Source organism: Chionomys nivalis, chromosome 18, assembly GCF_950005125.1.
Source record: "Chionomys nivalis chromosome 18, mChiNiv1.1, whole genome shotgun sequence".
Lineage (NCBI taxonomy): Eukaryota > Metazoa > Chordata > Mammalia > Rodentia > Cricetidae > Chionomys > Chionomys nivalis.
The window spans coordinates 47,388,117-47,401,946 of NC_080103.1; the positions used below are offsets into that span (position 1 = coordinate 47,388,117).

Here is a 13,830-nt window from a genome sequence, read left to right on the forward strand (position 1 = left end):
TGCAAGGTTACAGTGTGGAAAGGTACTCAGAGGACTCCAAGCTTCTGGTGGGGCCAAGGGGAAGAAGGGCCATTCTTGGTGCTGTTTCTCTTCTTTAAAAAAAAAAAAAAAAACACTAGGGTAGCAAAGTAATTGAATGTTAGCCCCTGAAGCTGAGTTTAATTAGTTGGAGATTGTAGCGCGCTGATCTCGAACTCACAGAGATCCGCTTGCCTCTGCCTCCCGAGTGCTGGGATTAAAGGCGTGCGCCACCACCGCCAGGCTTGAGCTTCATTTTTCTACCCTGAGTTTAGCAGTGAATTTCCTAATCTGTCGGTGTCTGTCATTAAGTACACAATCCTCCTGGAGCAGCAGACTGCACTTGGTTTTGCTGGAGCTGGGAGAAACTAGCAAATTAGCCTGAAGTGATTGCTGGCAGCTGAGTCACATGCTACCATTTCTCCAATCTATGACCTTGGGATAAGACCTTTCTAGTCTGAGTTCTTTCTTTTTTGTATAATGCCTTTCAGTAAGAATGTAATCTATAAAGTATTTTGTTTTTAAAGATCTTGAAGTAGAACTATCCAAGTCTTAACTATCAGTCTATCTGGACTTTTTTCTTTTTTCTTTCGGTCTGGTTGTCTCAAACTTTATGAGCAAGAATTCATTCATTCAACAACACTCAACACTTAGTACCAACCATGAGCAAACCCTGCTCTTGGATGTGAAAATACAGACAACATACACAAATAAACCAAGTAATACCACTGTAGTTTCATATACTATTTATTTATTAAGTTATTAATATGGACAGAATTATGCAACATGAGTCCACTTATTCAGCCCAGGAGAAAGACATTAAAGAGCTCATTCCTACAATAAGTGTAGCACAAGCGCTCACAAATAGTTCCCTTATTTGAACGTCACAGGGAATTGTCAGTCGGGTTTTTACTTACATTAAGTAAATCCTTCTTGAATTGAAAAGTGTGAAAACCAAAGTCTGATTTAGATAATGCAGAGATACATGTATCTCCTGTTGGGGAGAAAAGAGCTGGTCCCCTCTTCAGCAGCCCCTCTCACTGCCCTCCAGTCCTGTAAAGGAGCCCACCCCTCTTATATTATCAGCAGGAGTCAGACTTGGGTGCGAGAAGGCAGGTCACAGGGAGTCCTGATTAATTTATAAAGATTGTGTGTCAGAGCTCTAAAAACTCACTTGGTGGTTAGTGGCAGTGACGAGCACACTACATTTTTGCCAAGAAGGTTCCTTACATCGAGTCCTGGCTTGCAGCCTGTGAGATTACTGTGGTTCTCAGTGGGAAAGTGGAAGTGAGGGACTCTACAATGACCGCTAGGAGGCCATCTGCAGAATGTACCAGACTGGCTACTATGGCTTTTAAAACTGGCCTTCCTTCCTTTAGTATAGACATGTTTACAGCTTCATGCTTCCTCTTATATCCACCTAGAATTAGCGCAATATTTAAAAGGAGTATGAAAGATGAAACCCCTTGCTTTCAGCCTGAAAGATGAAAAATGGGGGGGGGGGAAGAATCCGTTCCCCACCAAACAAGCTTTACTCAACTTTCCTTAGTTGAAACAAATGGCTATTAAGTTTTAGAGACATGTGTTAGACAATGCTAGTTAACCGATGGAAGTTCTGGATGTAACTACACACAAACTGCATGTAAAACACAGGCGAGATCCAAAGGGGTCCAGGATGCCAGGGTTTCTCTATCCCCTTTGTTCCAATCACACTGAAAACCACGTTTCAGTGTTGGGCCTCTGTACCGCTGTCAGTTAAAGATGGAACAAGAAGTCCTGCCATGTTGTTTGGCAAGTCGCCTATACAGCTCAGAAAAAGGAAAACGCACAGGGAAAGAGTACTGAATCTATCCAACTCCAGGCACAATGGGCCTGCCGTTCCGAGGAGACTAACAAATGAGCAGCTATACAGCCGTTTCGATCACTGTGCTTCCCGAGCACCAAAAAATATGGTGCTCCCGTGACTGTTGGGGGTCATCTTTAAATAAGCTGGACAGGTCCTGCTGCATTCTTTGTTTCTAGTTTACCAGTACATTGATATGTAGCTTACTGCATGTGAAGAGCAGGTCAGCATGTAGTACCACGTTTACATCTTCATAGGGCTACAACATGCACACTCTACTTAATGTAGCTCAAGCATCGGGGATACAAGGTAACAGTTACGGGTGGAGACTTGTTTGGACAGTTGTGTTCACATTAACTATGGGTGGAGAAATCTTATTAGGCAGGTAGGTACCTAGAGAGTTCTTCGGTTGGTACTGGAACATTACATGCATGCACAGGTGATGCAGTAGAGGATGGTGCTGAAGCGGCAGCTGGATGGAGAACGGTGGGGTGGTCAGCTGGGGAGATGCCTTGTGCCAGGAGGGGCCGGTCTCAGCTTTCCACTGTGAGTCTCTGCTCTGTAAGAGAGGCCTGTTGGGCGACACTTTTGTTCTCATGACTTCGAAGTTTGGATACAACATCTAGAAAGGCCAAACCCTGCACTTCCTTGTACAGGGATTCTGGAAGAGAAAAGTCAGGTAAAGCTCACATTTCTGCTGCAGGGTTCTAACTGCACTATACAATCTACCCCAAACATACACCTGACCAGACGGAGCGACAAAATGAGGAACAAGTCAGAAAAGAGTCCAACAGCACCTAGTAAGGTCTTTTTGAGGAGTGCACTGCCATTTGTAAAGACTCACATTAGGTTCTGCAGTCTAAAGGTGTTCAGGGTAATAAGATGCAATTAAACACGGCTCATTATATAATCTCAACATTTAGTAACTTAAATCTACAATATAATCCCATCAGTAGTTCAAACAAAAAGCAAAATATTTAAAAACCTGTTAAATTTGTGATACATGAAATACATGAAGTTACTTCATATACTTAGAATAAATTCTGTGAAACTCACCTCCTTTTTAAATTTTTTTTCCTAGCCTGCCCTTTCTGACCTTTTTTGGCTCATTTAGTGTTAACGTAAGAAAGAACAGGAGTCCCAGTATAAATGAGAACCTGCTATTAGGAAAAATAAGGCCCTGAATATGTTTAGTATAATCAACACTCTGCAACTGGTGGTCTTTAAATTTTTATTTTTTTTAATATGCATTTAAACCACAAGCTTATACCACTGGGCAAGTATTGTGGTCTGAGGACAGTGTGGTAGTTGACACTTCTTCAACCATGTGGGTTCCAAGAACTATGCTCACAGGCTTTAGTGGCAGGTACCTTTAACCATGGGGCCCATCTCCTTGGTTCCTGGTATATTAATGAGCACAGTAGGTTTCTCATTAGAATCTGGAAAGGAGTACATCTTTCATGTATAGACAACGGACAAAGAATCAGCTGACTACAGAAATTTGTGTGAATGAAGGGGTTAATAAAACATTCTTAAATGAGCGAAAACTGAATTTGTTGCAAGAAGATAACTTAGACTGTCTGGGGTTAGTTATCTAAGTGAAAAAGGAGTAATTTTCCTTTATTACATTAAATATAAGTAGTGTAAATAAAATAATTAAAAGCACTGGCAGAATGGATTATAAAACGACTCAATAAGACTAACAACCAGATACTTCAAACTTATCCACAATGTAGACCGAAACTAAGAGTAGAAGAAGAAGAAAAAAAAAGGAAAATGCTACTCAAAAGTAAGTGGAAGTAGCTATGTTAACACCACATAAAGGAGACTTCAGAGCAAAAACATTAGTAGAGACCGACAGGGACATTACATGGACACTGAAGAGCTTCTCTACCAAGAAACTGCAGGAGCCCTACGGTCATGTATACCTACCAACACTGTTTACAGCATTCTAATAAAAAAACTGACAGAGTCAAATTTATATTATGGGGAAGAGGGCTTCCATACTCTTCTGTCAACTGACAACACTCAGGAAATCAGCAAGAATACAGGGAACACCACCATACAGAATTTAACTGATATCTCTAAAACATTCCACTCAGTTACAGAGAATGAACATACATCCAAGTATCCATGGTACATATACACCAATGAGTTTAGTTACTACTATAACAATAAAACCAGAATTTGTTCTTTACATAAAAATCTATTTTGGCATTAATAAACATAAGGTGATTTTTGTGTATTTGCTGTATGACACTATTTTAGAAGAATCTTTTGGGAACACTTTCAGTTTGGAGGTATCTTGGGAGCTGGAGATAATGGCTCAGCTGCCAGCAGCACGTATGTGTGCTCTTGTACTGTGGTTCCCACTCGGGCAGCTCACAACGGCCTGCAATTACAGCTTCAGGAGATCTGACACCCTATTCTGCCAAGGGCGAGTTCCTGTATTCTCTTAAAAATGTCTACTGTTTTTAAACACCGTCACCACTTACTATGACTACACATGTAATATCAGATGGAAGGCATATCCTGGTATCAAGTGACAGAAGAAACACATACCAGATCCCATGAGAGCACAGATCAGGACCATGGAGTTATATTTGATTTCTGGGGCACTCCTCTCATCCGCTAGCAGTCGGTGGAGAATCTGTACAAGCTTAGCACTTTCAAGATCTTTCTCAGCAGGACCTACAATAGGAAACAAAGTATGTCATAGCCACTGTGGATGGCATTAGTGTCATCTGCTAAATATTGTGTCCCCTTCTACACACTACTTACAGAGAACTTCCCAAAAGGAAGCAGTGGGAATCTCTGTGAAAAGGCCAGAGTACGGGGAAGAAGAGAGCTGCTTAAACAAAACTAAACAAAAAACCCAAAAAGTCCAAAAAACGAAGTAAAACCTTTTAGCTTTTTTTTCTATATTAAAAAACATTCATTATTGCTTACTATCCTGTGCTGTGTTATCACCAGAAAAATCAACATCAGAAAGGACAAGACAAAGCAGAAAAACAAGACAATACATTCAGACATACATAAAGAAAAAACAAACATGACAAAAACTCCCAACAACTCTAGGATACATTCAAGAAATCAAATCTAAGAACCACAGCAGGAGGAGCAGAGTCAGGCAATTTACCCAGTGAAACAACTTAACCAGAGAAGACCCTCTGCACGACACATCACAGGCAAGATGTCAAAAATATAAATAACAACACCACCAAAATACTGTGTATTTCATTAGCATCCTTAAGAACCAGGCAAGCATAGAACAACACAGTTCAAGCCCTGAAAGTAAATGACTAACACCAAAATTACTATATCAAAAAAACTTTCTTAAAACTCATGAAGAAATAAGAACAGTTCAAGAATGTGGATTCCAGTCCCATCTCTCCCTCGTAGGAGTCTGCTTTCTCTCTTGCTTTCACTTTAAATAACCCCAACTTTCTTTCTTGCCTTTTAATCCTTTGACTGGCAGAAAAAACAAACCCACCCACGCACTCTAGTTAAGAAGACTCACTCCAAACTAGTCAGGAGGGAAAGTGGACCGCAGTTCATCAAGACAGATATAATCTGGGAACCAAATTTTGGACTTCAAATCCCAACAAACGCACAAAGGCACAAGCGATTACACAGGTCCTGACACAGTCTTATCAGGGGATTCTAACAGTCCATGTTCCTAGTAAGACAGCTCTGCCAAACCAGCAAAGAAACCTCAAGCTAAATTACACAACAGACCAACTGGAAATTCCATCTAACCAATAAGGAATATGCACACATTTTCCTTAGTAGCATATGGAATCTTCTAAATATGATCATGTTACAGGTCACAAAACAAGCCTAAAACTCCAAAAACAAAAACAACAAAACAAAAAGTCTAAAATAATTCCTTCTATCTTTGCAGGCTACAGTAAACAAAATTAGAAATCAATAGCAAGAGAAACATCAGAAACTACAGAAATACTTGTATGCTAAAAAAAACTTACACTACAATAGTAAATGAACAGTAGTGATTGAAGAAAACAAGGAAAACATGAAATTCCTAAAAATCTCGTGAAAATAACAGTACTACCTCTTATCACAACATTTGGGATACAGTGAAGGTGTATTAAAATGAAAAGGTTATAAATATAAACACGCTCGTGCACACATACACAATATTAGGATTTTACAGTTCTAGTAAACCAAAGAAGTCACCAAACCCAACACATGAAGAGGTTTAATAAATACTAAGGAAGAAGCTAATGAAAAACACCAGAAGGAAAATGTACGTAATTAAAGAGCTGGCCCCCTAAATAAAACAAACAATGCCCCACAACACAAAATGTTCAGTAAGTCCTTAGCCAGACTAAAGGCAAAGACCCAGATGAATAGGACTGGCGATGAAAGGGGGCTGTTACAATACAAGCCAACGAAACCCAAAAGATCACTGGGGGACTCTGAAAACTTAGACTCCAAAAGCTGAAAAACCTAGACAAAACAGATTGACTTCTAACCCACGTGACTTACTCAATGAAGCTGTTCAACTCATAACAAGTAATGAGATTGAAACAAGTAATAAAGAGACACACACAGGCTGGTTCACTGTTGAATTCTAACAGGTTTCTTCTTCTTCTTTTTTTCTTTTTTGAGACAGGGTTTCTCTGCAGCTTTGGAGTCAGTTCTGGAACTAGCTCTTGTAGACCAGGCTAGTCTCGAACTCACAGAGATCTGCCTGCCCTGCCTCCCGAGTGCTGGGATTAAAGGCATGTGCCACCACTGCCCGGCTCTACCAGTACTTCTCAGACTAGGATAGCCTTGATACCCAAACTAGATAAAAATGTAAGAAAAATACAGGCTAATTTCTCTGGTGAACACACGGCCAGAATGCCTCAAAAAATGTTTGCATGCTAAATCCTAGAATACATTAAGGTGGTTATGAACCATAGATAACTTGGTTTCGTTTCAGGGTTGCAAGGCTTGTTCAACATATGAAAACCAATAAATACAGCATAGAAAAGGTTTTCAGGACATCATAATAGACAAAGGGCATCTGAGGCAGTTAAACATCCCTTCAGGTAAAAAGTACTGAAGAAATTAGAAACAGATAGACATACCTTATATACTATAGACATGCTATAGGTCAAAAGCTAGAGGCATAGCTAAATTATATATTAACTTCGGAAAAGAGCATAGCTTTCCTGCTGAAATCCAGAATATGATAAGCTCCAAGTCTTAGCTAGAGCAGTAAGAGAAAGAGATAAAAGGTGACACAAATAGGAAAGGAAGAAGTCAAATTATCCCTATTTGCAAAGAACATGATTCTGTATTTAAAAGATCCTATGGGCAGGGTGTGATGAAAAGCAGTTTTGGGTCTTAGCCAAAGTTATGTGGCTCTGATACACCATCCCTGGCTACAGTTATCAGAGTCTGGTTCTATTTGTTTCTTGGCTTCTTGATTTTGGTTTTTCGAGACAGGGTTTCTCTGTGGCTTTGGAGCCTGTCCTGGAACTGGCTCTTGTAGACCAGGCTGGTCTCGAACTCACAGAGATCCGCCTGCCTCTGCCTCCCAAGTGCTGGGATTAAAGGCGTGCGCCACCACCGCCCGGCTTGTTTCTTGGCTTCTTAAAGAGAATTCTGCCCACACGGATGCTTATATACTACACAGCCACCAACGAGCACAAACAGAAGCTAACAGTTTAATTTTGCTTTGTGGGAAATATTGAACACAGATATACAAAAGACAGAGGTGAAAGTTTAGATGAAGGAAGTACTATAAAGTAATAGAAAAACATGTATAGAGGTTATTAAAGGGGAGAATCAGTAGAAACAGAGGGCATAGAAAGTCCGGATCAATAAGACCACCCCTCATCCCCCTCTCTCCTCTGTCTTTCCCTCCCTTCCTTTTTCTTGCTTTGAGACAAGGTCTCAAATTGTAGGGTGCAAAGGGCCAAGGAAAAACACCCTGCCCAACTTGACCCAGGACCAGGGCTTGAAATTCCACCAATCCCTGAGCTTGCCCCAGAGTCAGGCTGCAGAATCCCACCAATCCCTGAGCATGAATACTGCCAATCCTGAAGCTTGCCACAGAATCCGACTATGAAACCCCAGCAATCCCAAGCCAGCCTTCCCACAAGAAACCCTATAAAACTCTGCACCCTGTTCAGTTTGCTGCTGCTTCCTACCCTAGTAGAGGAAGCCACCCTCTTGGATTTTTCCTCCCAATTTGTTGTGAGGTGTGACAGTCTAGTAGAACCCAGCTGTAACAACTTCCATCAGAGTCGGATTGGAGCAGAGCGTGTAACACACTTGTAACACTATCCCCTAGCAGAGCAGAGTTGTTACATTCCACGGGATCTGAACAGAGCTGTGTAACAGTTTTGCTGCGGGACACCCCCTTCCCCACTGGGCACATTGTTACACTTGCATTGGGAAACCTTCTCCCTGAAGCAGAGCTGTAAGCTGCTATGTTTACGGTGACTTTGTGGAGTTCCTTGGCTAGGATACCTTTCCATCCAAGCTGCAATGCTTACATAAACAAGGTGGGCCTTAAACTCACTAGTAGCAAAGCTGATGTTGAACTTCTGATCTTCTTATCTAATAGCTTGGGAATGTTGGGACATATAGACAGGTACCACCAGACACATGGGGACTGAACTCAGGACACTGTTCATGCTAGGCAAGTACTCTGTCAACTGAGTGTTGTAGCCTAGTTCAGATTCTTCTTTCTGTGATTTTCCAGGTTTCATTTCAATTATTATAAAGCCCACTGAAAATGTTTTATGTATCTTCTAAGTAAAATATGACTTAAAATTTAAGCCCTATAAAGTGCGGATCTAAAAATGTTACACAAAGCATAGCCACAGGAAACACCTGTGACAGCAACTTACATATGATTTCCATATATTCAGATTTAAGTAGACACTAGCAAAATACTTCTACAGCCAAGGTTCTATTTGATTTCAATTCCACTCCTGTGCTTCCTTTCATCCAAGATAAAAATAGTAAAAAATAAGTTTGTCAGAGAGGTACTTACCCAATTCCAAAGCTGCTATTAGTGCCAAAGCAACAAGAGCTTCATTCTGCATTATTACATGTTCACTAGTTGCCATGGTAACTAGATGCTTGATGCCACCACTCTGTACAATGGTTTTAATTACATCCTACAATAAATAAATATCATAGAATTATAAACTTTAATTCTACACATAAAGAGATGGCATTACAATCAGTCAGCTCATTGTTGAGTGGCTACCTGACAATGTCCTGTATGAATCATTACATTTTAACCATCCTTTTTTCTTCACAGAAAAGGAAAAGCTTTTAGCTTTAAATAAATTCATCAAAAATGACAACTTAAATTGCCTAAGTGAAAAAGACCACTGCATTTCTTATCAAAGAACAGAAAGGCCTAGAAGCTACAGAAACTAAAATAAAAGTGCCATTTCCCCAAATGTATGTATATCAGGATCAACAGAAAAGAACTAAAATTTGGAATTAAAAAAAGCCTTGCTTTAAAAATGTTTATGATAAGGCCAGGCAGATATTCTCTAGATACTCTGAATAAGGGTATTTAAAAAAAAATTTTAAATTATCTTTTACCCTTTTGTTTGATTTGACAAATTTGAGAACAGTAAATGTCAAAAGACTGAGAGCAGGAGAAATAGCTTTCCCCAGAGAAGAGCACACCAAAATCAGTCAGTCTTGAAACACACACATACACACACATATTAGTGAGAAATGAGGACATGAATTTGAGGGACGGCGGGTACAGGGGCGGGTCTGGAGGGAAGAAAGGGAATGGAGAGAATGAACCTGCAAAAAAAAAAATAGCACACGAACACACAAACACATACAAAACAACAAAACAAACACACAGAATTTCAGCCACAATTATTCTGGTTCCCCTTTCTCAAACTCTAAGGGAGACGGGGCAGGGAGCTCTGAACTGGAGAAGTCTGAGTACTAACACTGACTTTGACAAAGCAAACCACTGAGCCTGTCTTTGTCAAATGATTTCATCTGTGACATGATTTATCTTTCATATGTTTCTGTAGTAACTATAAAGTTATATTAAAAAGGACATAAGAACATGGCAAAAAGTCAGGTGCAGCCAGTAGTCATATTTTTTTCTTAGCAACTATTTTGTCTTTATTGTGCGACAAATTTTGTTTTTTATAACTCTTATGCTAACTAATTTTGTAGGAAATCACAATTTCAGAATAATTTACTTTCTGTTGGTTTCAATGATGTACAAATCTAATTGTGACTACTTTTCTAATTCTCTAAATTATTTAAAATACAGTTTCTTTTGTTTCTATCTTACATATAATTTAAAATCAACTATTAGCAGAAATATCATGGCTCTGAGCCCCGTGATAACATTCCACAGTAGGGTCACCTACGAATTGCATTTTTATGGGCAGCTGTGCTCTAGCAGCTATTAAGTCTTTCCCTCTAACCTCTTTTAAAATTGTATTTATTATTTATTGTGTTTGTGCACGTCATGCTAAGTGTGCTTACAGAGGTCTCAGAGAACACCTCTTGGGAATTCTCTCCTGCCACCTTATGGGATCCTTAGATCAAACTCGTGGAATCAGGCCCACCCATAAGACCCACTTCCCACTAAGCTGCCTCACCTGCCCCAGAGAATCAATTGATACTTAAAGCCTTTTCTAACTTTCTCATTATTGCCTACTTGGTATAAAGTCCTTCACTGGAACTTTCATAGGAGCTTCCTGAGGAAAGACCAGAAAACATGAATACAGCATGCAGTTCCTTGAGGAAGGCCTCTGGGCTGTCATTTTGTCTTTTTCTTCTTTAAATGCTAAATCTTAAAGACAGAATTCACGACGGCTCTGAAAGGAATACAACATTCCACATGTATGACCACACAGGTCAGCGCACACACGCGTGTACTCTGCTCTGTGCGGGGCTGAGCAGGGCCCAGCCAGTCACAGAACTGTCTGCTAGGTATAGCATTAGTGGACAATGATCAATATGTTCAAAGCATAAAGCTTCACGTTCAACTAGACAAGACAAATTTGAAAACAGAATAATGCTGCTCAACCTGAGAATCTATGAAATCCTCAGAGAATTTCATGGGTTCCTCCTAACCATCTTCTTGGTCAGAGATGTCTTGATTATTCCTGGGCCATATTTATGAGTGATTCCCTGAGGGGACCCCACCTAGAAAGGCCATGGCTGTAGATAACTCTTTGTCTCTGTAATTTCTTTCATGAGCCACTTCATTCTTCTCTAAAAACAGCTTTTGGTGTGTTTCCACTGCCTGTGTGTTTATCTCATGAAAATATTTCATCTATTGAACACACACATAGCTGTGGGTGGTCAGGAAGATGATTTCTGCTTAAGTGTATAATTCTGATGAATAGAAATAATACTAGGATATTTTATATTACTCAGACGGACATAGGACTCTCAGTCATAAAGAGAGCCTTTTACATAGACAGCTAATTTTAGACTCCATGAATTCAAAGCAGGCTGGTTGCCCCCGGAGATGAATATCTGGTTTCCCCTAGACATAAATACATGAGACCATTTCCCCAGGTGTTTTGCTGATTCAAGGTCAGAGCTTGAAGCATTAGTAGAAAGCTCCCTGCAGCAATGGCTTTTCTGCACATACTCCCTAGCACCCAAGGTCCAGCTAATTAATTGTTATTGTTAAGTCTTGAATTCCAATGTTATTTTCTGCTGGTAACCCTAACCATTTAGGCTATGTGCATGGCCCAAGCGTTACTGACAGGCCAGTCAATGTGACATATCTAACCTGAAAAAAACTACATGACTTATCTTGCCTTATGAGAATGGGATGGGCCCTGAAAATGTAACATGTAATTGTCCAGAGTTTGGCTGGGTGAGGAGCGGCGGTGGTGTAGAGAGAGACAGCTGTGTAGAGGGAGGGAAGAGAGTTAGGGAAGAGCTATGCAGAGAGTGAGTACGTGTACGTGTGTGTGTGTGTGTGTGTGTGTGTGTGTGTGGTGAGGAAGGATAGAGCTGAGTGGGTAGAGAGGCTTGAGAGATGAAGTGTGAGAGAAGTGTAAGAGTAAAGAGTGAGTGAATGGTGTACAAGAAGGATGTGTGAGTGAGTGAGAGACAGCTGTGTGAAGGAGCTGCTGCTGCAGAGAAGAAGCTGCAGTGGTGTGGGACAGCAGACATAGGTTGGAGAGAGAGAGAGAGAGAGAGAGAGAGAGGTGCAGAGTTAATGGGGGAGAAGCTGCTGAGCAGAGGATGGAGAAGGGACGTAAAACTAATTAGGAAGCTGTGAAGAGATTTTTTCAGAGAGGATATTTTCAAGATGAAGAAGACAAAGTTACACCAGAAAGCATGTGTGTCTCCTTAATTTTCCCCTTAGATAGAAAAGACAAAGAGGGGTGTTCTGAAAATTTTCTGAGAATATCCATGACCAGCATGACTCCCTCAGAAAATTTCCTGAATAGTTTGGAATGTTTTGATTTAGCGATTGGGACATTTTGGGAGCTTCTTAGAACTGGATGTTTCTTTAATTTTTATTTTTAGGGGTGTGTGTGTGTAAGATACATGCACAGGTGCCCACTGAGGTCAGAAGAAGGTGTTGGAACACCCTGCAGCTAGAGCAGCAGGAGGTTTCGAGCCACCTAAACGAATGCTGGGAACTAGCCTCAGGCCTTCTGGGAGAGCAGCAAGTGCTCTTAACCACTGATCTCACTGGGCAAAGAAAGACTCTAAAAGGTGTGGGCAAGTGGGCTAGAATATAGAAACGAGGGAGCCTGAGCTGTTCTTCTGTGTGTTGTTTGGATGACTGGCAGGCCCTATCTGGTACCAAACTAACTTAAAAACTGCCTGCTTCTGTATCCCTAGCAGAGAGGCCAGCCAATCCTACTGCCTATGCCCTGCCAAGTCCTGTTTCCCATCTTCACTGTTACCACCCACCTGGACTGTGAGGTGAAAAAAACCCTTGTTGGAACAATGAAATGAGTGCCTCAAAGTGATAATTAGCAGTTTCAAAGCTCAGCCACAAATGGCATCCTCTCTTATGCACCTTTTGCTTTAAATTCAACATTTTTTCTCCTCTCATTAAACTCTAAAGTGATTTTTATAAATAGACATGAAATAATGAAACTTTGCTGGTTAAAATCCTTCAGGAAGTCTATACTTCTTCTGGGTATGGTGTCACATGCTTCAAATCCCAGCCTTTCAAGGCCGATCTGGGCCAGACAATGAAACTCTGTCTAAAAGGCTAGGGCTGTAGCTCGGTGGTAGGATATGTTCTAGTGTATCCAGGCCTGATTTAACCCCAGTAGTGCTGGAGGGAAGGGGGTGGCAGATCTACTCTTCTGGAGAACCCAACCCACACACTTGGCATATAACTCATCTTAATTCTAATACACTGTCTACTTTCTCCAACAGATCAGCAATTGCTGTTTTCATTTAAAACCATGCCTTCTGACATCTGGGTGTACATATATACATGCCTTTGCTGACAAAGCCCTTCTCCACTTTCTCCCTCAGCTCCTACTACCAAAGCCTTTCCTTTTAGTATGGTGTAATGAAATTAAATAAAAGCCTTAATCTTTACTTCCTGCAGGGAATGGGGATTAGCATATTTATAGAAAATACATGAATATCTAAGTACACGGTGCAAAGTCTACAATGCTGGCTCCCACAAGGACCACTCTAATGCTCGACAGTGTATGGCTTCCTCCGGAACTTACTTTTGATTTACTATGTCGTATGAGGGCCGAGAGCAGTCGGTTTGACTCTCCCATCACACCAGCATGATCTTTGGCTTCACACCACTCAACCAAACGCTCCACCAATTTAGCATTCTTTCCCAGTTGTTCAGCAGCTTCTGCTATAGAAAACAAGGCAAACAAAAACCAGACTAAATCACTGACAGGCAATCAGCTGACAGGAGAGCAGGTGCAGGATGGAAAATTATAGGTCTAAAAAACCCCAGCGCAACCATTTTATAAGAGCAAGGGCTACAAATG

General features: G+C 40.8%; 1 protein-coding gene across 4 annotated transcripts in view; it reads right to left on the reverse strand.

Moving 5' to 3' along the window:
- Positions 1–747: 747 nt before the first annotated feature.
- Rap1gds1 (Rap1 GTPase-GDP dissociation stimulator 1) overlaps positions 748–13,830 on the reverse strand; it is a 123,404-nt gene continuing 110,321 nt past the window's right edge. For 2 of the 4 annotated variants that reach the window (XM_057793531.1, XM_057793529.1), the window contains 4 exons: positions 13,552–13,688; positions 8,877–9,003; positions 4,424–4,552; positions 748–2,522 (listed from right to left, as the gene is read on the reverse strand). In XM_057793531.1, the coding sequence (XP_057649514.1) occupies positions 2,395–2,522; positions 4,424–4,552; positions 8,877–9,003; positions 13,552–13,688 (521 nt within the window). In that variant the 3' untranslated portion in view covers positions 748–2,394. Of the gene's footprint in view, positions 2,523–4,423; positions 4,553–8,876; positions 9,004–13,551; positions 13,692–13,830 lie in introns of all 4 variants that reach the window. The other 2 variants (XM_057793530.1, XM_057793528.1) reach the window with 1 other exon arrangement.